This window comes from Mustelus asterias, chromosome 19, assembly GCF_964213995.1.
Source record: "Mustelus asterias chromosome 19, sMusAst1.hap1.1, whole genome shotgun sequence".
In the NCBI taxonomy this organism is placed as follows: Eukaryota; Metazoa; Chordata; class Chondrichthyes; order Carcharhiniformes; family Triakidae; genus Mustelus; species Mustelus asterias.
Window position 1 is genome coordinate 34,393,255 of NC_135819.1, and position 25,557 is coordinate 34,418,811.

The 25,557-nt window shown below is 46.5% G+C and overlaps 1 protein-coding gene across 1 annotated transcript in view; it reads left to right on the forward strand.

The window, feature by feature from the left end:
• The first annotated feature begins 105 nt into the window (after nt 1-105).
• The window catches only part of recql (RecQ helicase-like), a 40,079-nt gene continuing 14,627 nt past the window's right edge, over nt 106-25,557 (forward strand). Inside the window, exons 1-10 of the mRNA XM_078235316.1 lie at nt 106-175; nt 3,383-3,440; nt 6,054-6,251; nt 10,936-11,115; nt 15,608-15,714; nt 19,026-19,224; nt 20,081-20,247; nt 22,365-22,446; nt 23,704-23,852; nt 25,339-25,456. Coding sequence (XP_078091442.1) covers nt 3,425-3,440; nt 6,054-6,251; nt 10,936-11,115; nt 15,608-15,714; nt 19,026-19,224; nt 20,081-20,247; nt 22,365-22,446; nt 23,704-23,852; nt 25,339-25,456 — 1,216 coding nt within the window. The 5' untranslated portion in view covers nt 106-175; nt 3,383-3,424. The remainder of the gene's footprint in view (nt 176-3,382; nt 3,441-6,053; nt 6,252-10,935; nt 11,116-15,607; nt 15,715-19,025; nt 19,225-20,080; nt 20,248-22,364; nt 22,447-23,703; nt 23,853-25,338; nt 25,457-25,557) is intronic.

The following is a 25,557-nucleotide window of genomic DNA, read 5'->3' on the forward strand; positions in this document are numbered from 1 at the left end:
CCCCGATTCCGATTGGAAGGAGTGCTGAGCCATGTGATTGGTGGCTGGGGATTGCGGCTGTGATTGGGTGAAGGCGGGTGATTGACGGCGGAGGCCCCGCCTCTTTCCTCTGGCGGGTCGAGGGAGGAGAGCTGCCGCTTCTTCCATCGCTGCTGGCCGAGCGCTCCATTGACAGGTTTGAAGCGGCGGGTGTGTGCGCATCACCGCGACATGGAGAGCAGGCAGAGGTTTCTGGGTGATGGCAGAGCCGGGTTTATATTTCAAAAAAAATCCCAGAGTTTAAATTTTAAAAATAAAACGGAAAGAGACTCGGGCCAGACATGACGTCATGGAAATGGCCGGCCCAGCTGTGATTGGTTGGCGGGCGGCCCTGATTGCTGATTGGTTGAAGGGCTGGGGAGCGGGGTGTGATGGGAGTTTTCCTCAGCTACCTGCAGCTGATCCACCCACAGGTACCACACACACTTGGAGCAATGCTCTGGGCTGCCCAGGTTCAACCAGCACACTCCATGGTTACATTGGGATTCTGAAATAAAAACACCAATTGGGCTTTCCCATTTCATAGAATTCCTACAATGTAGAAGGAGGGCATTCGGCCCATCGAGCCTGCACCCATAACAATCCCGCCTGTGAGTTACTTGCCACAGAAGGCTGCGCAGGTCACTTTCTTGAGTGTATTTAAGACAGAGATAGACGGGTTCTTGATGGTTAAAGGGATCAAAGGTTACGGGGAAAAGGTGGCAAAATGGGGTTGAGAAACAGATCTGCCATGGTTGAGCGGAATCGATGGGCTGAATGGCCTAATTCGACTCCTATATTTTATGGTAAACTAGCTTAGATTAACTAGTTATTGATCTCATTTGATGTTTTGTGTAACTTTACCACATTCTAACTGGCTGTTGTACTTTCCCACAAGATAGTGGGCCCTCTGAAGGGCACTCCCTTGCACTTGCACAAGGGATGAGCACCATTGAATCCCTACAGTGCAGAAGGAGGCCATTGGCGCATCGAGTCTACGCTGACTTTCTGTACATCCCCATCCATCGCCATAAACCTGTGCATTTATGACTAATCCTTTTATGACCATGATTAATCCACCTGTGGACACCAAAGGGCAATTTAGTATGGCCAATCCACCTAACCTGCACAGCTGGACTGTGGGAGGACACCAGAGCCTCTGGAGGAAACCTGGGGGAACATGTAAACTCCACACACTCACCCAAAGCCAGAATTGAACTTGTATAAATAACCACTGTGCCACCATGCCGCTTTGGATGGGACAATTTTAGTCATGAGAAGTGATTGGATTGTAGGAGGGGGGTGGTGGTGTTTTATTTCTGAGGAGAGCAGGCTGAGAGGAAACCTAATTGAAGTGTGTGCAGTTATAAGGGACCTAGTAGATATCAGGGTGACCAACAGTTATGTATTTTGTCTTGTGAGGGGAAACTTTCCCCTTATTTCTAGGACAGTCCTTAGGCGATTGATCCTGGGAGTCTCCAGGGTGAGGTTGAGCAATTCAAGTCATCTGTACCCTCCAGTCCCATTTTAAAATGTCCCTTATTTATTTTTTAAAAACCCATGCTAGATAGACTGGATAGGAAAGTCCAGTTAGCCTTGGTTGAAGGGTCCACTAACAACTATGGATTTCGGTAAGGTAGTAGGAACTTTAGAGAGGCTTGACAGAGTCTTAGAGGCAGAAACTCTCAACATTTTAAAAAATATTTGGAAATACACTTGAACTGCTTTAACCTATTTTTTTGAATATATCTGAATTCGGAAATAAAATTAGACCTTAATCAGGGGAGGGGAGGGCTACCTGACTTTGTCTACTGTTCCAAGTCTTTCATCAGAATTGCATTTGTGAAGTTTAAGGAGCCATCTTTTTTTGAATTTAAAAATAAAATCTTCACGAAGCAGGTGTCTGTAACTGCTGTTTCCAAAAGCTCTCCACGGCTGGGGTTTTTCCTCACACAATGCTGGGATCTTTTGTGAACTAATTGATTGTTATGCGTAGCCAACCAACTCCTTTATTATATCAAGCAACTTCCAGGATGCTGAAGTATCCTTGGCCTTTCTTCAGCTAACAATTCCAATGTTGGTGTGATTAATTTAGTAGCTTGAGCCATGAACACACACCATCCAAATTTGGCTTTATAGCTCGATCAAATGTAAACATTGGTGAGCTGTAAATTTCTAAACAGGTTTTCTGTTGACTGGATTCTCTGGAAAACTTGGCTTGTCTGCAGCAACGCTCGGAACTGTTATAAACACTGGAATTTTATGACAGAATAGTGAACAAACAATGGGCAGACCAGAAGGTAGTGACAACAATTTGGAAATGTTTGTCGTTAGAGCATGCATCTTGTATACCGCTTGATAAGTACAAAATTCGAGAAGTTACCAAATTGAAGTCATGAGTCAGCTCCATGTAGCTACTTGCCTACTGTGTTAGCTCCACTTGTTAACCCCTTTCCCTCCACCTCCAACCCAATGGCATCCCCAACATGCACTGAATATAGTGATTTGATTTATTATTGTCACGTGTATTAGTATACATGAAAAGTATTGTGTCTTGCACTATACAGACAAAGAATACTATTCATAGAGAAGGAAAGGAGAGAGTGCAGAATGTAGTGTTACAGTCATAACTAGGGTGTAGAGAAAGATCAACTTAATGCAAGGTAGGTCCATTCAAAGGTCTGATGGCAGCAGGGAAGAAGCTGTTCTTGAGTCGGTTGGTATGTGACCTCAGACTTTTGTATCTTTTTCCTGACGGAAGAAGGTGGAAGAGAGAATGTCCGGGGTGCGTGGGGTCCTTAATTTTGCTGGCAGTTTTTCTGAGGCAGTGGGAAATGTGGACAGGTGCAATGCTTGGGAGGCTGGTTTCCAAGGTTTTCCTGTTTAAGCCCAGTATCGTGCATCCTCATGAGTAATATATGAAACATAAATCCACTTATTAATTTGTTCTGATATTAATAGATATCAGCAATTGAAGATTAATGCAGCAAACAAGATTGATGAAGAATCTTGCTGAAAACCCACAATTCAGAAAAGGCATATCAGTGAGAAAGAATTAGAAGTGTGATTAAAACTGAGCCACTTGGGATTGGGTACCAGAACTGACTGACTTTACAGCTCGTAGACTGCAGTTTGGGCACTTCTGACTTGTTCTGCATAGCAACATGTTATTTGTACACGTGTTGGGAAGCTAGGTGCTTGCAACACAACAACATTTAAGTTTAATCGTAACAAATGGTCAGGTTGAAACCTTTAAGGGTGAATTCTTTTACAAGGACCTGTAGAAAGCCAAGTTTACTTATAACTGTGCTGTATATGTATGTCTGTAGGTATTCACTTGGTTACGTTTTTTTTGGTTTTGAAGGTGTACTAGTATCTCTGAGAAGTGACTTACTCTGTTTCAAGAATGGCTGACATTTCAGGTGAGTTAACCATTTGCTGCCATGTGACACTAAAAGCTCTGTTTTGGTGAAGTTTGCGCTCTTCAAAGTGGGTACTCGAGGTGGTTAGCTTCGTCAGCTCTCAGCTGCTTCAGTTTAATCTGAAGAGCGTTCCCTGCACCAGTGTTACATTTCTGCCCTCGCTGGTTATCTGGCGGAACAAGGTTACCCATTCATGTTTGGGTTTAATGGAGAGTAGTTGACTTGTGCCCACCAGGATGAGTTCAGACTGACCAAACTAAAGGGTGCATTCATCGAGCTGATCACCCAGTGCTAAGTCTTGCAACATGGGAATGCAAAATTGGAAATTAGGCTGCAGCCCAATTGTCCAATCCCACTGCCAGCATTTGAGGCTCAGTGCTGGCACCAAAGGGTTGCTAAACTTTCCCATTTAGAGCCAATTCAGAGAAGAGATTCTAATCTGATGCGTTTGATCTGTATTCAAATCCATGTTGGAGGGTTAAAGGGTTAGGTTTCTCATCCATTACATGCCTAGCCCCAGAAAAGAAACTGAGGACCTTGTTGCACCTGTCAATCGGTGTGATGCGGTTGTAAGATCGCATGAGAAGCAAAAAAAGATTGAGAAATGTGCCCATTTCCCGCCAGTTCCCAACTTACCAGACACTTTTTACAGGCGTGATGAGGATCACGTCCAAAATGGGCAAGGCATCAATTTGAATGCATCTCAGTATCATTAGCAAGTTCAGGATGAGTTGTCCCCCCCTCAGTTACGTTAACCATCTCGTCAGCAAGACGTCACGTCGGCAAGAAAAACACCTGCTCTGTTTCAGGCGTTGCGGTGAGGGAGGGGAGCAAGGAAGTGAGTACCACTGAGCACCAACCTCCGGGGTGCGAGGGGAGTGGGCGGCGGGGTCATTGCCATGGCGTGTGGTAGGATGGGCGGCTTGCATGGGTGTGGGGGGCTTGTGCTGTTCTGGGGGTCCTGGGGTCAGTGGTGGGTGGGGCTTGGTGTTGCACACATTACCCCTGGCTGCTGAGCGAACCCCCGAGGGAATCCCATCCCCAGGCCCCACTAACCCAAACAAACAACAGGTCTGTCACCTGCTGCTCCAAGCAAAGGAGCTCTGCAGGCTCCCCACACTGTATGGATTCTGCAGTGCTGCCCTCGAGGGGAACCCATCCTGTGACAGTAACGAGCGTGCCCCTCCCCAGTCTGTCCCAACTGCAAGCTATTCCTGGAAGACACTGCACCGGACATGCAGGTGGCTGCACCCATGCCCATGCTGCAAGGCTTCCCAATGTGGACCCCCCCCAAAGCCACCCATATGCTCTCCGTGGCCCCCATGGCGAGGTTGCAGTGATGGTCGCCAACCCGTCGAGGTGGTGCCTGGCACAGGGCATGATATCGGCTTTGCCACTATCCACACTCCTCTGGAGCAGGGGTTGCTGGGAGGGAGTGCAGGTCCTGGGATGGATAACCTCACAGAATTTCTCGCTCTCTCTCATGGAGACCCCGGTGGTTCAGACATGCGTCCTTCGAAGAGTTGCCGAACAGCGTGTGCTGCCACAGGCTCTGAAGGCAATGCAGCACCTGTGTCAGGTCCTTGTGGACTTGGCACCTTGTGGTACAGGGGGACACCCGCTCCCGGTGGCGGTGAAGATTATGGCGGCCTCAACATTTACCCCAGTGGGTCCTTTCAGGCCAGCAGTGGGGACCTCTGTTGGGTTTCCCAGTCCTCGGTCCACAAGTGTGTCTTCGAGGTGACGGATGCCCTGTTCGCCCGGGCAGGCCGGTGCACCCATTTTGACATGGGCCAGGCCCAGCAGGAAGCCCCTGGAGGGCAGACTTTGCCGTCATTGCTGGGATGCTGAACGTGCAGGGGGCAATCGATCGCAGACACCTCGCCCTGCGGCCTCCAAAACGTCAGGCACTGCAGTTCGTGAACAGGAAGGGATTCCCCTCCCTGAATGTTCAGATGGTCTGTGACCACAAGATGAACATCTTGCACGCCATCCAGGGAGTGTGCACGATAGCTTCATTTTGCGGAGTTCTGACATCCCCGGCTTCCTCGAAGACCAGCCTTTTATGAAGAGAAAAGGAAACTACTATGCGTTTGGCCATGCAGATGATCATTGTCAGAGTTTCCAATGTGCAGGAACAATCCCACCATAATCAGCTACTTTGGGTATCTTGAGCTGATGGAAAGGTTGGGAACAATTTGGACCTGCTTTTGTTGTAGCTCTGGGCTCCACTGGCACCCTGATAGGAAACTCCTGGTCCAGAGAGCTACCGGTCAATGTCACCTAGATTTCACCTTGGAACACAAATGTAGGAAATTGCCCCCTTGAGGATTGGTGTTTAGGCTGCTGTCGGATTGGCCGGAGGCAATATTTCCTGATTTGCTAATTAATGTATTCTTAAATTTTCACCTCCCATTACAGAAACGTCACTGCAGAACCATGTACAGAAATTTAAAACTCCATCAATAATATTCATTTAAATTCTATTTAAATATAGCTTGTTATCTAAAATCTCTTTTCCACTTTATACAAATGCTTCTCCTATTTCTCCACTGTTCCAATGATGTTGGCAGAGTAACATCAGCATCTTAATTAGAATTCCTTCATGTATAGATCTGGAGGAGCAATTGGCCTTGGTTGACAGCGAGATGGGGGCCTTGGAGATCCAGATGCAGGAACTGCTGGAGAGACAGCAAGTGCTGCAGGAAAAGAAGCGGCAACTAAAGAAGAAGATGGAAAGAATGTCTGGGGGTGATGAGGGTGACCCAATCGCATCATCAAAGGTATCGGCAGAGGACTGGAACAAGAACGGTTAGTGAAGTCACATCGTATCCACTTCAGTTTGAAGAGTTTTGAAAGGAAAGAGTTCGTGTTGTATCTTTCATGGCCTGAGGGCATCCCAAATTACTTTACAGCCAATGAAGTAAACCCTCGTGTCGTCACTGCTGTCTGAAGGAAGTGCAGCAGTCAGTCTGCGCAATGTAAGCTCCCACCAATGGCAGTGAGACAGGACGGCACAGTGGTTAACACTGCTGCCTCTTAGCGCCAGGAACCTGGGTTCGGATTCCCGGCTTGGGTCAGTGTCTATGTGGAGTCTGCACGTTGCTGGAGGGTTTAGAATTGGATGCTCATGAGGCCAGGGAGGAGTGGAGATCTTGGAGGGTTATAGGGCTGGAGTAGGGAAGAGAGATAGGGAGGGTCAAGACATGGAATGTCAAGGCACAAATGGGTTTGAAAATCAGGATGAAACATTTAGAATTGAGGTACGATGGAGCAATAGTGCTTAACAAGTTGCTACCACCCTGCCCCAAATGTTTTTTTAAATCTTGCATGTTGCATCAGATATAGGACTCAAAAGTTGCACATCTGTATGCATTTGAAGCGGTTCTGATGGGCAGCCTGGTGGCACAGGGGTTAGCACAGAGCCAGGGACCTGGGTTTGATTCCCGGCCTGGGTCACACAGTCTGCGTGGAGTCTGCACGTTCTCCCTGTGTCTGATGGGTTTCCCCCAGATGCTCTGGTTTCCTCCCACAGTCCGAAAGACGTGCTGGTTAGGTGTATGTATTGGCCATGCTAAATTCTCCTGAACGGGCGCCGGAGTATGGTGACTAGGGGACTTTCACAGTAACTTCATTGCAGTGTTAATGTAAGCCTATTTGTGACGCTCTAATAATAAATAAACTTTAAACTGAAAGGAAGGCTGAGGGGTGACCTAATAGAAATTTTTTAAATGAAAAGTTTTGGTAGGGTGGGTAGGGAAAGAATGTTATCTCTTTCAAGGAAGAACATAATTAGAAACCATCAATATAGGATAGTCACCAAGAAATAGGGAATTCAGAAGAAACTTCTTCACTCAAAGAGTGTTGAGAATGTGGAACTTGAAACAAGTAGAAAAGATTGCATTAAGGGGAAGTTGGACAAGCACATGAGGGCGAAGGGAATCTGGAGTTATGATGGTAGATTTAATTGAGAAAAGATGGGAGGAGGCTCGGGTGGAGCAGAAACACTGGCATGAACACTGAATGGCCTGTTTTTGTGCCATATATCCTGTGTGATATAGTGTAGTAGGTCAAGGGATAAATGTTGGTCAGTACGTCTTCAAACAGTGATACAGGAGACCTTAATGTCCACCTGAGAGGGCAGATGTGGCCTCAGTTTAATGTCTCCTCTGAATGTGCTGAACTAGGGTGCCAACCTACACTATATACTCAAATCTCAGGGAGGGAACTTGAGCCCACAACCTTCTGACTCATAGGAGGGAGTGGCGCTGACACCCCAACTTCAAAGCTCAGTTTAAGATCACCTCATTTTTAATTGCGAGCCCATTTTAGACTATCTGCCAGCAGTTGCTTTCAAATGGGAGTGTTGAATTGATTCTAGTTGTAAGGAATGGTTTGAATATTTAGGGTCAGGGAGGGATAAGATACAGGCATCTGAGTTGATTTCAAAATTATGAAGGGTTTGGTTCAAGGAAAGATGGTTTCAGCTGACTGATCTATCAGTGGCAAAGGGGACATAGTTTCGGGAATAGCATCAGAAGAATAAAGGGGGCGGGGGGCGGGAGTGGCGCGGTGGCCTCAGAAGGTTGGAAGTGCACAGCATACAAAATTCGACAGCGGGGAATGACCAATCCCCCCAAAACCACCACCACGTTGTCTGTAATGATGGCAAGACAAGAGTAGAAATCATGTGGCAACAGGCTGCTGCAAGGGACTCAAGGAGATGGTTCCCCGCAGTCTGGTAAGCAGTTCAGTCCTTCTCCCTACTGACCCACAAGGAAAGCTATTAAAAGAAAATATATATACTTACCGCTTTTTCTCTACCGGGCCTGCACCATGATATACCACATTTCCCTGGAGACCCCAGTTCCTGGTGTCAGAGATGTTATGAGTAAATCCTGTTGGGGCTCTGAATGTCACCTTTTGCATTTCAAGGATGCCCTCGCACTCTGGACTGAGCCCCACCTGTAAAGCAGGGTGACGTCACCATGCACAGGCAGCATGGTGGTAGGGGACAGCACGGTGGTTAGCAATGTGCCGTGTCTGTGTTGGTTTCCTCTGGGTGATCTGGTTTCCTGCCAGTGATGTGCAGGTAAGGAGGATTGGCCATGCTACATTGCCCCTTCGTGTCCCAAGATGTGTAGGTTAGTTGGGATAGCAGTGGTAATGCGCAGGGTCATGGTTATTGGTTGGGGGGGGGTTACGATCCTCTTTCAGAGAGTCACTGCAGACTCGATGGGCCGAATTGCTTCCTTCTGCACTCTAGGGATTCTGTGGCTATTGTGAGTAGGATACTGCTTCGATTTTAAATCCCTGCATGTCCTGTTCTCTTTGAGCTTGTTTGGGAGCGCGAGTGCGATTTCAAATAACCATTTGTGTTTCCACAAGCTGCTTGGGGCAGCACGGTGGCACAGTGGTTAGCTCTGCTGCCTCACAGCGTCACGGACCCAGTTTTAATTCCTGCTTTGGGTCGTTGTCTGTGTGAAGTCTGCACATTTTCCCCATGTCTGCGTGGGTTTCCTCTGGTTTCCTGCCACAGTCCAAAAGACCTGCTGGTTAGGTGCATTGGCCGTGTTAAACTCTCTCTCCGTGTACCCGAACAGGTGCCAGAGTGTGGCGACTAGGGGAATTTCACAGTAACTTCATTACAGTGTTAATGTAAGCCTTACTTGTGACACTAATAAATAAACTTTACTTTGTATTAATTTGAACTTCTTGAAACCTTAAGTTCCACAAGTCTCTTACCAAGGCTGGGTTTTTTTCGAATAGACAAGTGATGCTGAAGAAAATTCCTCACCTCTGATCTGTAGTCACCAGGGGAGCTGAAAGTCCTGTAATAATTGGGACTTGGCTTTCACCCAAATACAACCTCAAAATCAGCATGGTGAATGTTACAGCTTTATGTCGAGCGTTGCACAATGTGTATCAGGAATGCGGGTGTGACTTTTTTATTTTTCCAACCACCTTTTGTTATTGAGTAAAGATTAGAGCTTCTGCCACAAGGCAGCATATGATGGCAGTACATGCTGGGATCTCGATTGAGATCAACGCAAGCGCATGCTGTCTTGTATTGGCCCATTAAACTTAATGGGTGGAAATTCACATCAGGGCGCACTGGTCAGTCAGTATATTCACGATAGACGCACTCACTGTGAAACTGCGTGTCCAGAGGGCGGTATCACGTGTACAATAAAATATACATTGCACTGCCTTGCAAGAATATTTTGTGCAGATTAAAAATCACTTGATGCGTGAGGAATGGCTGAACAGAAAAGACGATTTCACTTGTCAAAAAATTGACCAATGTGAATGATGAAAATAGAATAAACTAATATGGAAATGATGATCTTTCCCTTTGGACAAATCGAATGCTTTGACGTCAATGGATTATTGTTGAGGTTTGTTAATATGTAGGAAAATGTAGTGGCTAATTGACACAAAGATCCCACAAAGAGCAAATGAATAACTAAATGAGCTGTTTTTGGTAGAGATAGTTAAGGGAAGAATATTGGCCAGAATGCTGCTTCTTCTGTATATCATAGGATTGTTTACATTCACCTGGGGGTAGATTCTTGGTTTCGTGTCTTATCTGAAATATGGCACCTCCAGCAAAGCCGCACACTCCAGTGCTGAGCTATCAGTCTAAATTATGTTCTTAGGTCTGTAGGAGGACTTGAAGTCACAGCCTTCTAACTCAGAATTGAGAATGCTACTGCGAACTGAGCTAAGCCAACTTGTAATAACTAGTAAATAGAATCCCTACAGTGCAGAAGAAGGCCATTCAGCCCATCGAGCCTGCACCGACAACAATCCCACCCAAGCCTTATCCCCATAACCCCACGGATTTACCCTGCTAATCCCCTGACACTAAGGGACAATTTACCATGACCAATCCGCCTAACCTGCACATCTTTGGGCAGTGGGAGGAAACCGGAGCACCCGGAGGAAACCCACGCAGACACAGGGAGAACATGCAAACTCCACACAGACAGTGGCCCAAGGCTGGAATTGAACCCGGGTCCCTGGCGCTGTGAGGTAACAGTGTTAACCACTGTGGACCATGCCGTCAATTGCTGCCCAAAGGGCCAAAGAAGTGCTTTATACACATTCAAAAATATTAGTTATCCATATAGATACAAAGATGAAAGCAAAATACTGCAGATGCTGGAATCTGAAACAAAAACAGAAAGTGCTGGAAAATCTCAGCAGATCTGACAACATCTGTGGGGAGGGAATAGAGCTCTGTTCTTTCCCCATAGAGTCTGTCAGACCTGCTGAGATTTTCCAGCACTTTCTGTTTTAGATACAAAGATGTTTGGCTGTTTGCTAGGTTGAAAGTTTATATGTAAAACTTTAACATTTCTGATATGTGAATACTGAAAAAGATGGTTATTATTTTGAGGTTAACACTGATGGTTTACTAAGTGACCAGTAGTTAGGCTTTTATTTTTCAAATGTAGCTTACCAGTACGGTTTACCTCTTACCCCCAACCAGATTTTTCATGGTCACAGAAGGTTGATGATGCTTTGAAGAGCGTGTTTAAACTGCAGACCTTCCGATCATTGCAGCTTCCGGCCATCAATGTAACGATGGCAGGGAAGGATATATTTCTGATCATGCCAACAGGCGGTGGGAAGAGCTTGTGCTATGAGCTGCCAGCTGTCTGCTCCACTGGTAAGTATTGCAAACTGCTGATGTTGTCCCTTCCACTAATACAGTCATTTATTTGGCTCCAGATCCACTTGTAACATTTTGAGTCAGTTGTTTTTCATTCAAATCATTTTTTCCTTTTATCTTGCTTCACACTGTTTGTTTTTAAATAGTAACTGCTGCTCACTTGAGGGAAGCTGGCTTGGTAAAGTTATAAAATGTATTTATATAGCACCTCTCAGATATCCCTAAATGTTTCATAGCCAATGAATTAATTTTGAAGTAGTCATTCTCCTTATACAGGCAAATTTAACTAATTTATGCGCAGCAAGGTCTCTCAAACAGCAAACAACACCAAATTACGTGTTTGTGATGTTGGCCAGGACATTGACAGAATTTTCCTGCACTGCTTTGAAGGGTACCAAGGAATCTTTTGCACTCACCTGATCAGACAGGTGGGCTCTCTGTTGAAAGACCCATCCGAAAGAAGCACCTCCGACAATGCTGCATTTCCTCACTATTAGTCTGAAGTGATTAAGCTCAAGTTCTTCAAGTGAGGTCTTAGTCTACCGCCTTCTGATTTGGAAGTGAGAGTGTTACCATTGACCTAAGTTGACATAGAACAGCTGAGAGCCAGCAGTGTGAAGTAAATGAGTCTAATTCTATAAGTTATTATTCTCGGTGGCTGGAATGATTTTGTCCTTTACAGTTATAAAGAACAAAGAAAATTACAGCACAGGAACAGGCCCTTCGGCCCTCCAAGTCTGCTCCCACCATGCTGCCCGACTGAACTAAAACCCCCTACCCATCCAGGGACCATATCCCTCTATTCCCATCCTATTCTTTATTTGTCAAGATGCCCCTTAAAAGTCACTACCATATCCGCTTCCACTACCTCCCCTGGCAACGAGTTCCAGGCACCCACTACTCTCTGTGAAAAATCTGCCTCGTACATCTCTTTTAAACCTTGCCCCTCACACCTTAAACCTATGCCCCAAAGTAATTGACTCTTCCACCCTGGGAAAAAGCTTCTGACTATCCACTCTGTCCATGTCTCTCATAATCTTGTAGACTTCTTTCAGGTCGCCCCTCAACCTCCATCGTTCCAGTGAGAATAAACCAAGTTTCTCCAACCTCTCCTCATAGCTAATGCCCTCCATACCAGGCAACATCCTGGTAAATCTTTTCTGTACCCTCTCCAAAGCCTCCACATCTTTATGGTAGTGTGGCGACCAGAATTGAACACTATATTCCAAGTGCGGCCTAACTAGGGTTCTATAAAGCTGCAACATGACTTGTTAATTTTTAAACTCAATGCTCCGGCCGATGAAGGCAAGCATGCCGTATGCCTTCTTGACTACCTTCTCCACTAGCATTGCCACTTTCAGTGACCTGTGTACCTGTGCATCCAGATCCCTTTGCCTATCAATACTCTTAAGGGTTCTGCCATTTACTGTATATTTCCTATCTGTATTAGACCTTCCAAAATGCATTACCTCACATTTGTCCGGATTAAACTCCATCTGCCATCTCTCTGCCCAAGTCTCCAACTGATCTATATCCTGCTGTATCCTCTGATGGTCCTCATCGCTATCCGCAAATCCACCAACCTTTGTGTCGTCCGCAAACTTACTAATCAAACCAGTTACATTTTCCTCCAAATCATTTATATATATATATATATATATATATATTACAAACAGCAAAGGTCCCCGCACTGATCCCTGAGGAACGCCACTTGTCACAGCCCTCCATTCAGAAACACACCCTTTCACTGCTACCCTCTGTCTTCTTTGACCGAGCCAGTTTTGTATCCACCTTGCCAGTTCACCTCTGATCCCATGTGACTTCACCTTCTGCACCAGTCTGCAGTGGGGGACCTTGTCAAAGGCCTTTTACTGAAGTCCATGGAGACAACATCCACTGCCCTACCCTCATTAATCATCTTTGTCACTTCCTCGAAAAACTCGATCAAGTTCGTGAGACATGACCTCCCCTTCACAAAACCATGTTGCCTCTCACTAATACGTCCACTTATTTCTAAGTGGGAATAAATCCTGTCTCAAAGGATCCTCTCCAATAATTTCCCTACCACTGATGTAAGGCTCACCGGCCTATAATTACATGGATTATTCTTGCTACCCTTCTTAAACAAAGGAACAACATTGGCTATTCTCCAATCCTCTGGGACCTCCCCTATAGTGGAGATGCCGGCGTTGGACTGGGGTAAGCACAGTAAGAAGTCTCACAACACCAGGTTAAAGTCCACCAGGTTTATTTGGTAGCACAAGCCACAAGCTGCTCCTTCATCAGGTGAGTGGGAGTTCTGTTCACAAACAGGGCATATAAAGACACAAATTCAATTTCCAAAATAATGGTTGGAATGTGAGTCTATACAGGTAATCAAGTCTTAAAGGTACAGACAATGTGAGTAGAGAAAGGGTTAAGCACAGGTTAAAGAGATGTGTATTGTCTCCAGCCAGGACAGTTAGTGAGATTTTGCAAGCCCAGGCAAGTCGTGAGGGTTACAGATGGTGTGACATGAACTCAGGATCCCGGTTGAGGCCGTCCTCATGTGTGCGGAACTTGGCTATCAGTTTCTGCTCAGCGATTCTGCGTTGTCGTGAAGGCCGCCTTGGAGAACGCTCACCTGAAGATCAGAGGCTGAATGCCCGTGACTGCTGAAGTGTTCCCCAACAGTGATAGCCAAGTTCCGCACACATGAGGACGGCCTCAACCGGGATCCTGGGTTCATGTCACACTTTAACCTCTCTCCACTCACATTGTCTGTACCTTTAAGACTTGATTACCTGTAAAGACTCCCATTCCAACCATTATTTTGTAAATTGAGTTTGTGTCTATATATGCCCTGTTGGTGAACAGAACTCCCACTCCACCTGATGAAGGGGCAGCACTCCGAAAGCTATTGGCTTTTGCTACCAAATAAACCTGTTGGACTTTAACCTGGTGTTGTGAGACTTCTTACTGTGACCTCCCCTGTAGCCAGTGAGGATGCAAAGATTTCTCTCCAGGTCCCAGCATTTTCCTCCCTTGCCTGTCTCAGTATTCTGGGGTATATCCTATCAGGCCCTGGGGACTTGTCTACCTTAATGTTTCTCAAGAACCCTAATACCACCTCCTTTTTGATCTCAACATGACTCAAACTATCTACACATCCTTTCCCAGACTCATCATCCACCAAGTCCTTCTCTTTGGTGAATACTGACACAAAGTACTCATTTAATACCTCGCCCATTTCCTCTGGCTCCACGCATAGATTCCCTCCCCTGTCCTTGAGTGGGCCAACCCTCTCCCTGGCTACCCTCTTGCTCTTTACATATGTGTAAAAAGCCTTGGGATTTTCCTTAATCCTGCTGGCCAATGCTTTTTCGTGACCTCTTTTAGCCCTCCTTACTCCTTGCTTAAGTTTCTTTTCTACTTTCCTTGTATTCCACACTTGCTTCATGTATTCCCAGCCTCCCAGCTTTGACAAATGCTTCCTTTTTCTCTTTAACTAAGCTCACAATATCTCTCGTTATCCAAGGTTCCCAAAACTTGCCATACTTATCCTTCATCCTTACAGGAATGTGCCGTTCCTGAATCCCTATCAACTTACACTTGAAAGCCTCCCACATACCAGATGTTGATTTGCCCTCAAACATCTGTACCCAATCTACATTCTTCAGTTCCTGCCTAATATTGTTGTAATTAGCCTTCCCCCAATTTAGCACCTTAACTTGAGGATTACACTTATCTTTATCCATCAGTACCTTAAAACTTACTGAATTGTGGTCACTGTTCCCGAACTGCTCCCCTACTGAAACATCGACCACCTGGCTGGGCTCATAGGTTCTATAAAGAAATTGGTTTAGGTTGGAGGGTCACAGTTATTTTTTTTTTTTAACTGGTCGGTGCAACATCGTGGGCCGAAGGGCCTGTTCTGCGCTGTAATGTTCTATGTTCTATGTTCTATTACCCAATGATGTGGAGATGCCGGCATTGGACTGGGGTAAACACAGTAAGAAGTCTAACAACACCAGGTTAAAGTCCAACAGGTTTATTTGGTAGCAAACACCACTAGCTTTCGGAGCGCTGCTCCTTCATCAGGTGGAGTGGGAGATCTGCTCACAAACAGGGCATACAGAGACACACACTCAATTTACAGAATAATGATTGGAATGCGATTCTTTACAGCTAATCAAGTCTTAAAGGTACAGACAATGTGAGTGGAGAGAGCATGAAGCACAGGTCAAAGAGATGTGTATTGTCTCCAGACAGGACAGCTAGTGAGATTTTGCAAGTCCAGGCAAGTTGTGGGGGTTACAGATAGTGTGACATGAACCCAAGATCCCGGTTGAGGCCGTCCTTGTGTGTGCAGAACTTGGCTATCAGTTACAAATGTAACTAAAAGATTTTAAGTTGACCAAAAGTTATTGTAATGTGGATTTTTACAAATTGCTAAAGGTGGGGGAGAAAAGCGGTTGAATTGGAAATAATTGCTGATTTCTTCAATTAGGATTCACTCTGGTAATCTGTCCATTAATCTCGCTGATGGAGGATCAACTAATGGTCCTAGAACAATTAGGCATCCCATCTGCCATGCTGAATTTCAACAGCACTAAGGTAAGAAAGAGAAAGCTTGTGTTTACATATTGCCTTTCACATGCTTAGGACATCCTGAAGTGCTTCACAGCCCATGAATTACTTTAGGGTACAGCCAGATTACATGCCAAATCCCACAAAGAAGCAATGAGGTAAGGGGCCAGATTGTGCCGTAGAAATAAAGGTAATTGTAGATGGAGTTTAATCCGGACAAATGTGAGGTAATGCATTTTGGAAGGTCCTGTGCATGTAGGAATTATGCAGTAAATGGTAAAACCCTTAGGAGTATTGACGTGTAGAGAGATCTGGGTGTACATGTCCACCGATCACTGATAGTGGCAATGCAGGTGGATAAGGTAGTCAAGAAGGCACATGGCATGCTTGCCTTTATCATTCAGGGCATTGAGTATAAAAATTGGCAGGTCATGCTGCAGTTGTACAGAATCTTAGGTAGTCCTCATTTGGAATATTGTGTACAATTCTGCTCGCCACACCATCAGAAGGATGTGAATGCTTTGGAGAGGGTACAGAAGAGGTTTACTAGGATGTTTCCAGGTCTGGAGGGTATTAGCTATGAGGAGAGGTTGGATAAATTCGGTTTGTTCTCACTGGAACAACAGAGGTTGAGGGGTGACCTGATAGAGGTTTACAAGATGGCGGAATTTAAGGGGCGTCTCGACAAATACATGAATAGCATGGGAACGGAAGGATATGGACTCCGTAAATGCATATGGTTTTAGTTCAGGCAGGCATCATGATCGGCGCAGGCTTGGAGGGCCAAACGGCCTGTTCCTATGCTGTACTGTTGTTTGCTCTAATGCCAACAATTGCTCAATGTTATTAAAGTGTAAATCGAACTACATGTGTGGTTAAACGAGAAAATCATAAAGTTGCTCCCCGAGCTTCACTTCAGGAAGCTTTGCTACATCGGTATCTTGCTGAAAGATTCCAGATGGAAACATGTGGAATATCACCTCTGTATTGCATGATAGATAGATCAGTATAAGTACCCTTTTTAATGGCATGATGAATCGTAACTGGCTGCTGAACAACCTCTCTGGCTCTGAAAATCCTGAAAATTACAAATGTGGACTTTCATTCCTTATTATTTTAACTATTTAGCGATTTACTAAAAGGGTTTAAATTAAAAATGGTTTACTTTTCTATCGTTCTACTTCTCTTAATTTAGTCCTTTTTCTTTGTCTCTGCTTTTTACATTGATTTCACATTGAATTACAGATTCTGACACAATGTACTGATTATTCCGCAATGTACTTTGACAATACATCCACCTTGTTGGCTAAGGAGGGACACAGTTGCTTGCCCTGCTCACACATGCCCTAGATTTTCCCTGGAGGACACAGTGATTTTGGGAAAATTGAGTGACACAAACTTACAATGCAAAAGCACATACAAGTCTATGGGCAACTGCAGACATAATAAACGGTTGCGTTGTTAGTTCACTGCTAACCGCTATGCTTTATTGATGTTGGCTGAGAGGCAAACTTTGACAAGGACATTGGAATAGTCCACTGCTTTTCTCCCAATAGAACCATGCAATCTTTTACATCCATTGAAAATGAAATGCATTTTGAGGAGTTGGTTATCTTTGTAACAAATTACAAATGTTAAGAATTGTTTTCATGAGATGAGCAATGTTGTTAGGCTGAGTGTCAGGAGTGGAGATGCTGGCAAACCTTGCTGTGATTGTATTTTTACTCTTTTTTTAAGTGTAACCCTCTAGCATACCCTTGCCAAAATTTGAACCAGCCTCATTTGTGTAAGGGCAGTTTCAGCGTGCCTCCTTTCCAATTATGTTTTCCTATTTTCCTTGACTGGCTCTTCTACCTATGGACCTTAGTCCAAAACAATGTCATCACCTGTGACTGACACTTGCACACAATCATTTAAATGAATCTGACCTGGTCTTAGAGTCATAGACGTTTGCAGCATGGAAACAAGCCCTTCGGCCCAACTTGTCCATGCCGCCCGGTTTTTACCACTAAGCTCGTCCCAATTGTCCGCTGTGTTCTTATTGGTCTGTCCCTCTCTTATTTTTTTCTTTTTGTAGGCTGCATAGTGTGTACCATGATATGCAAATGCCATACATAAACCACTATTCTCTCTCTTTTGCTAATGTCACAAGTTGCTGATCAAAGCAGGCATCATGCTTGTCAAGATTCAGACTGTGCCATAGAATTCTTACAGTACAAAGAAGCCATTTGGCCCATCGAGTCGGCACCGACCCTCGAAAGAGCATCCCACCCAGACCCTCCCCTCCGCCCTATCCTTGTATCCCCATGCATTTACCATGGATAATACACATAACATACCCATGTTTGGACAATAACTGGCAATCTAGTATGGTCAATCAACCTAATCCGCACTCCTTTAGACTGTGAGAGGAAACTGGAGCACCTGGAGAAAACACACACACACACTGGGAGAACGTGCAAACCCCACACAGACAGTGATCCAAGCCGGGAATCGAACCCTGGCGCTGTGAGGGAGCAGTGCTAACCACTGTGCCACCGTGCTGCCCCTAGAAGGAAAAAACAGTATCAGATTCAGAGTGAAGTATCGTGTGATAATCTAACACCGTGTCTTCATTGCGTGTCTGTTTCCAGTTGTAAACAAATATTTTCTGCAGTTAACGGTATGAGACATAATCACAGCAGCCTTGCACCACCTTCATAGGATATTCTTTTCAGAATCTTTCAGGCTGGTCCAGTGGCATTGCTATTTGAGTTTAACCCAAAGTTAAACGTTTATTTATTAGTCACAAGTAAGGCTTACATTAACACTGCAATGAAATTACTGTGAAATTCCCCTAGTCGCCACACTCCGGCGCCTGTTTGGGTCAATGCACCCTAACCAGCACGTCTTTCAGAATGTGAGAGGAAACCGGAGCACTCTGAGGAAACCACGCAGTCACGGGGAGAACATACAAATTCCACACAGCGACCCAAGCCAGGAATCAAACCCGGGTCCCTGGCGCTGCGAAGCAGCAGTGCTAACCACTGTGCCACCACGCTGCCCTGCGGTTGACAATTAGATCTTTGCTGGTAATACTGAGCTTTTTGCACACGCTCATTGCTGACTGACTCCCGTTCCAGTTTGAACATCCACAAAGAGACCTTGAGCACTCTAAAATGAGAAAAACAATGTAGGCAGCAAATGTGTCCTGAAAATTATGTTTGAAGTTCTGCTAGCTAATTGCTGCTGAGGATATATTTGACTTGCTAACCTCTATTTTCGAAAGGAGGTTTGTTACCATGTCCACCATGTGACATTTGGCTTCCGTTGTACTGTAATTATTTTCTCCCTCGCAGGAGCATATAAAGTGGGTCCATGACGAAATGCTAAACAAGTCCTCTAAGTTGAAGCTCCTGTATGTGACCCCAGAGAAGATTGCTAAAAGTAAAGTCTTCATGTCCAGGCTGGAAAAGGCGTACCACGCGGGTTGCCTGGCCCGTATTGCTGTCGATGAAGTTCATTGCTGCAGTCAGTGGGGTCATGACTTCAGGCCTGGTGAGTACTAACGTCTTGGTGTTGGAAGATCCTTGATAGTGGTCTCCATCCAGTTGATCAGACTGGGGAAGACTGGGGTTTTGCATTTAAACTATGTAAGAGTCGGAATAGATTGGATGTTAGGCAGCTTCTCTTTTCCCAGAGAGTGGTGAACCTCCAGAATGCATTGCCAGCTGTGAGGTGTGGTCGTTGACTTTCTGCATCACCTTCAAGAGGGAGATGGATGGGTTCCTCGCTGAGGCAGAGATTGCTTCATGAGGAAGGAGAGTGTCTTTATGTTTGATGTTTGATCCTTGGCGTCTTTGAATTAGTTTTGGTTACCTGGAAGTGGGGGTGGGGTGGTCAGAGAGGGAATTTTCAGAGTATTTTCCTCTCAGGATATCACATGGCTGTGTGAAGGGATGAGGTGGTGTTTAGTCGTGATGCTGCAATGGGCAGGCTAGATGGAGCAGTGGGTCTTTTTTTAATGTGTTAGTTTTCTATGTACTTCTATCTTCAGATGTCCCAAAAGGGGAAAGAACATCTACAGCTTTGAACTTTATATAATGGGTTTATGTCACGCATTGAAATTAGTTGGAAATTAGTATTACTCAAAATTCCACGTTAGGAAGGAACTTGCATTTTATTGCAATCTCTGGGCATCTCAAAACACCCCGTCCCTGGTGAAGCGAAACAATTTTTGCTGCATAGATAAATGCTGCAGCCAATTTGAGCACAGCAAGATCCCACAAAGCAAATGAGATGGATTACCGGCAAGCCTGTAATTGTTGGGCGGCGTTTTGTTTTTAGTTTGGAGGAGGATAAAGATTTCCTCTAAGTGCGTTTAGCGATAAACTTTAAACCTTGTTGCCTCCAGACTACAAGAGCCTCGGTATCCTGAAGCGCCAGTTCCCAAATACTCCACTGATTGGATTGACAGCAACTGCGACAAACAATGTCTTGGAGGATGTGAAGAAGATACTGTGCGTTCCGAAATGCCTCATGTTCACAGCTTCCTTTAACAGACCCAATCTGTTTTATGAGGTACCTAAAATGCACTGAGATATTGAACAACTTTCACATTTGTTTTATATGTTCATGTTAATAGGTGTTGGTTTCACTTAAATTTTCACAATATGAGTCAAATGCTTTCAAATTTAACACTATATAATAAACCATGTTCTTAATACTTTCAGGTTGGAGGGTAGTGAGTTTTCTAAATTGTAGCTGGCCTGGGCGGCACTGTAGCACAGTGGTTAGCACTGTTGCCTCATAGTGCCAGGGACCTGGGTTCAATTCCCAGCCTGGGTCACTGTCTGTGCAGAGTCTGCACGTTCTCCCTGTGCCTGCGTGGGTTTCCTCCAGGTGCTCCGGTTTCCTCCCACAGCCTGAAAGATGTGCTGGTTAGGTGCATTGGCCGTGCTAAATTCTCTCTGTGTACCCGAACAGGCACCGGAATGTGGCGACGAGGGGATTTTCACAGTAACTTCATTGCAGTGTTAATGTAAGCCGACTTGGAACAATAATAAGTAAACTTTAAGCTGTGTAAACTATTTTGCAATGGGTTTAAAGGAGTGGGATTGGGGGGAGGGGTGGTAGGATTTTACTAGGGGTTCTCTACCTCCAACCAGCTCTTCCCTCTCCCTCTCCCTCTCTTCCCTCTCCCTCTCTTCCCTCTCCCTCTCTTCCCCCTCCGTCCGGCCCCCTCCCCCCCCCGTCCGGCCCCCTTCCCCCCCCCCCGTCCGGCCCCCTCCCCCCCCCCGTCCGGCCCCCTCCCCCCCCCCCCCCCCCGTCTGGCCCCCTCCCCCCCCCCCCCCCCCCCGTCCGGCCCCCCCCCCCCCCCCCCCCGTCCGGCCCCCCCCCCCCCCCCCCGTCCGGCCCCCTCCCCCCCCCGTCCGGCCCCCTCCCCCCCCGTCCGGCCCCCTCCCCCCCCCGTCCCGGCCCCCTCCCCCCCCCCCCCCCCCCGTCCGGCCCCCTCCCCCCCCCCCCGTCCGGCCCCCTCCCCCCCCCCCCCCGTCCGGCCCCCTCCCCCCCCCCCCGTCCGGCCCCCTCCCCCCCCCGTCCGGCCCCCTCCCCCCCCCCGTCCAGCCCCCTCCCCCCCCCCGTCCGGCCCCCTCCCCCCCCCCCCCCCCGTCCGGCCCCCTCCCCCCCCCCCCCCCCCGTCCGGCCCCCTCCCTCCCCCCGTCCGGCCCCCTCCCCCCCCCCCGTCCGGCCTCCTCCCCCCCCCGTCCGGCCTCCTCCCCCCCCCGTCCGGCCCCCTCCCCCCCCGTCCGGCCCCCTCCCCCCCCGTCCCGCCCCCTTGCTCCCCCCCCCGTCCCGCCCCCTTGCTCCCCCGTCCCGCCCCCTCCCCCCACCCCGCCCCCACCCCGCCCCCTTGCTCCCCCGTCCCGCCCCCTCGCTCCCTCCTTCCTATCTCGCCCTCTCCCTCAAGTCTCGCCCCCTCCCTCAAGCCTCGCCCCCTCTCTCCCGTCTCGCCCCCTCCCTTCGTCTCGCCCCCTCCCTCCCTCCCCTCTGTCCCCTCTCTCCCGTCTCGCCCCCTCCCCTCTCTTCCATCTCGCCCCCTCCCTCCCACCCTTCCCTCCCGTCTCGCCCCCTCGCTCCCTCCTTCCTATCTCGCCCCCTCTCTCCCTCCCTCCCCACCGTCTCTCCCCCTCCCTCCCTCCTTCCCCCCTTCCCCTCCCATCCCCTCCCTCCCGTCTCACTCCCTCCCTCCCGTCTCACCCCTGTCCCTCCTCCCCGCCGTCCCGTCCCTCCCGTCCCTCCCTCCCTCCCCCCCTCCCCAATCTGAACTCTTAAACATCCCTGATGTTATTTGTTGCAACATGTCTAGGCCCTGAGCTCTGGAACACCCTTCCTAAACCTCTCCGCCTCTCTGCCTCACTTTCGTCCTTTACGACATTCCTCAATGCTTGTCCCTTTGACCAAGCATTTGATCATCGGCCCCAATATCTCCTTATGAGGCTTAACGTCTTTTTTTTTTGTTTTAAAATGCTTCTGTGAAGCATCTTAAGATGTTTTATTATTATATATAGAAATATACTTGTTATTACAAATGTTTGAAGTGTTCTTGGTTATTTTTGTATAGTAGGGATCTCGGGGGTATGAGTTGACCTGCAAGCGATTCTCAGTGTTTACTACTTGTAATTTCCTTCATTTCGCAGATTCGGCAAAAACCATCCAGTTTTGAAGCCTGCATTGAAGATATGGTGAGGATCATCAACGGACGTTACAAAGGAAAATCAGGTTTCTCGTTTTTATATTGAACTACAACAACCAAACCTCCTAACTTTCCTCTCCAACCAAGCACCCATCTGATGAAATGTCGCCATGTCATCAATTCCTTTCTTAAATCCACATTCACTTGTTGACTTTGGAAGACTGGCACACTTGAAAGGACTTGGCCATCATTTTCCATTCTTGTCCTTGCTCAATACCCTGGTCAGTTTAGCTCAATTGGCTGGACAGCTGGTTCATGATGCAGAGCGATGCCAACAGTGCGGGTTCAATTCCTGTACTGGCTAAGGTTATTCATGAAGTAGCACCTTCTCAACCTTGCCCCCTGCTTGAGGTGTGGTGATCCTCAGGTTAAATAACCACCAGTCAGCTCTCCCCCCTTAAAGGGGAGAGTGGTCTATGGTCATCTGAGTACGGGAATTGAACCTGTGCTGTTGGCATTGAGATAAAGGAAGAGGCAGGTTTGTGAATCAAAGGTGCAAACAATGAAGTCCAGAAGAGTAAGCAGCAAGTTCTGTGAACAGCTGAAACAAAAGGGGAAAGATGGTTTAAAATCCCTGCTTTAGACACCATACACTCCAGGGTGATGTCTAATTGGAAACCTATGGGATCGGCCCTAAACAGCCATGGAATAGCCTGCAATACCTTTGACATACTTCACTTGGGTCAGTTTATCCTGGAAAATGATACCATGGAGTTTAAACCGATCTGGGAATCAGAAACAGATGGGACTATTCAGATGGACTTTCAAACAGTTAGCACTGGCATGATGATTGAAAAGGCTGCCTCTTGTGCTGCCAGAATAGTGTGCTCAAATCCAGATGTTTTGGCAGATAGTCCTGGAAAATAGCCTGCAGAGATTTTAACACATGTTCAAGTAAAACCCTGTTAGGCTTAACCAGCAGGATCCTTTAGTAGATACTAACATGGGCAAGTTTTAAGGTAACTATGGTTAGTGGATGGGGAGTCCAGGCATTTGAAACATTTCCAGCTTCCCCCTCTCTCATTGCTGCTTCCTATCTGTGGGTTTCTTCTCTTGCTAATCAGATTCTCCTTCCTTACCTTCCAATCCTCTCAAAATCACTGATGTTACTTGTCAGAAGCATGTTCTGGAAATTTTCTGGTTATGGCTGCAATGATATTTCAAATTTCTTCTGCTTTCCAATATTCCTTGGGTTGCTGTATCTAATGTGCCGCAAGGTGCATTTCCACTCGTACCCCGTGCAATCTGAACTGTCATTTTGATTCTGCTCACTTTCCCTCCAGGAATCATCTACTGTCTATCTCAGAAAGATACTGAACAGGTCACCATTAGTCTGCAAAAGCTTGGCATTGCGGCTGGGTGTTACCACGCCAACATGGAGGCGACTGCGAAGAGTAAAGTTCATAAGGACTGGACTTTAAACAAAATAAAGGTCAGGTAAAATTAGAACTATTGTGAAAAGCTTTGCGTAGAATAGAATCCCTACATTGGTGCTCTACAACCAATAAAATCCTTTTGAAATGCAGTTATTTGTAATGTAGGCAACGTGGCAGCCAATTTGCATACAGCAAGGTCCCACAAGCTGTAATAAGATTACTTGATTCTCTTTGTTATGAGGTTGGTTGAGGGATAATTATTGGTCAGGACACTGGTGAGATTCCTATGCCCTTTGAAATAGCACTATGAAATCTTTTCTCTCCATCTGAGAATGTAAACGGGCTTTAGTTTCATGTTTCATCTGATGATAATAGCGAGATGATAATCGTGTGAGTCCTACAATAGGTTTAAGCTCATTTATTATTGTCACAAGTAGGCTTACATTAACACTGCAATGAAATTACTGTGAAAATCCCCTAGTCGCCACACTCCGGCGCCTGTTTGGGTACACTGAGAATTTAGCATGGTCAATGCACCTAACCAGCATGTCTTTTGGACATGTCTGTGGGAGGAAACTGGAGAACCCAGAGGAAACCCATGCAGACACGGGGAGAGCGTGCAAACTCCACACAGACAGTGACCCAAGCCGAGAATCAAACCTTGGTCCCTGGTGCTATGAGGCAGCAGTGCTAACCACTGTGCTGTGGATATTCCACTCATTCAGATTAGCACCCGAGCACTGACTGTGAAGAAAGCCCCTTATATCCATGTGAAATGATCTGTGGAACAGGTGGAAGTGGTTATAAATTCTGCAGTTGTTTCTTTAGGCATTCATTTACATAGGAAATATCTGCACTGGAAAAGATATAGTCATGCACCTAACCTTTTGCCATACAAGACTAAGGAGGTCATGTTGAACTTATATAAGACCCAGTTAGATCTCATCTGGAGACTGCATTCAGTTCTGGGCACCACACTTGAGAAAGGATGTGAAGTAGCTGGAGAGGATACAGAGGAGATTCACAAGGATGATTTTTGGGATAAAGAACTGTCGATGTAATGATGGATTGGAGAGGTTGAGACTTGTTTCCTTGGACTAAAGAAGGCTGAGGGGAGACTTGATAGAGGTATTCAAAATCTGGGGTATGGACAGGGTAAACGGTGAGAAACTTACCTCTCGAGAGCATCAAGAATTCGAGGGCAGAGATTCAAAATATTTGGCAAAAGGAGTAAAAGTGATGAGGGAAAGTGCTTTCACCTGTGTGTGGTTGAAGTATGGAACAACTTCCTGAGAGGGTGGTGAGATAGATTTGATTGAGATATTCAAAGGAAATTGGATTGCTATCTGAAAAGAAGGAATGTGCAAGGTTACAGGAATAAGGCAGGGGAGTGGGACTGTGTAGAATGTACTTTCAGAGAACCAGTGCAAACTCGATGGACTGAATGTCCCCCTTCTGCACTATAATGGCGCTGTGATATTGTTTGATTTACAACGTAGGAGGATGCATTTTTGGTTCTGATTTAAGTGTTTCCTTTCTCAGGTTGTCGTGGCAACAGTGGCGTTTGGTATGGGCATCGACAAAGCTGATGTACGATTTGTGCTTCATCAGACCCTCAGTAAATCCATGGAGAATTACTACCAAGAGAGTGGGCGAGCAGGTAGAGTATCGGAAAAGATTCCTGAATTAGGGACTATGACGATCACAAATCAGACGTCGGGACTTTTTTTATAAATCTATTGCTCAATTTTAAATATCTCC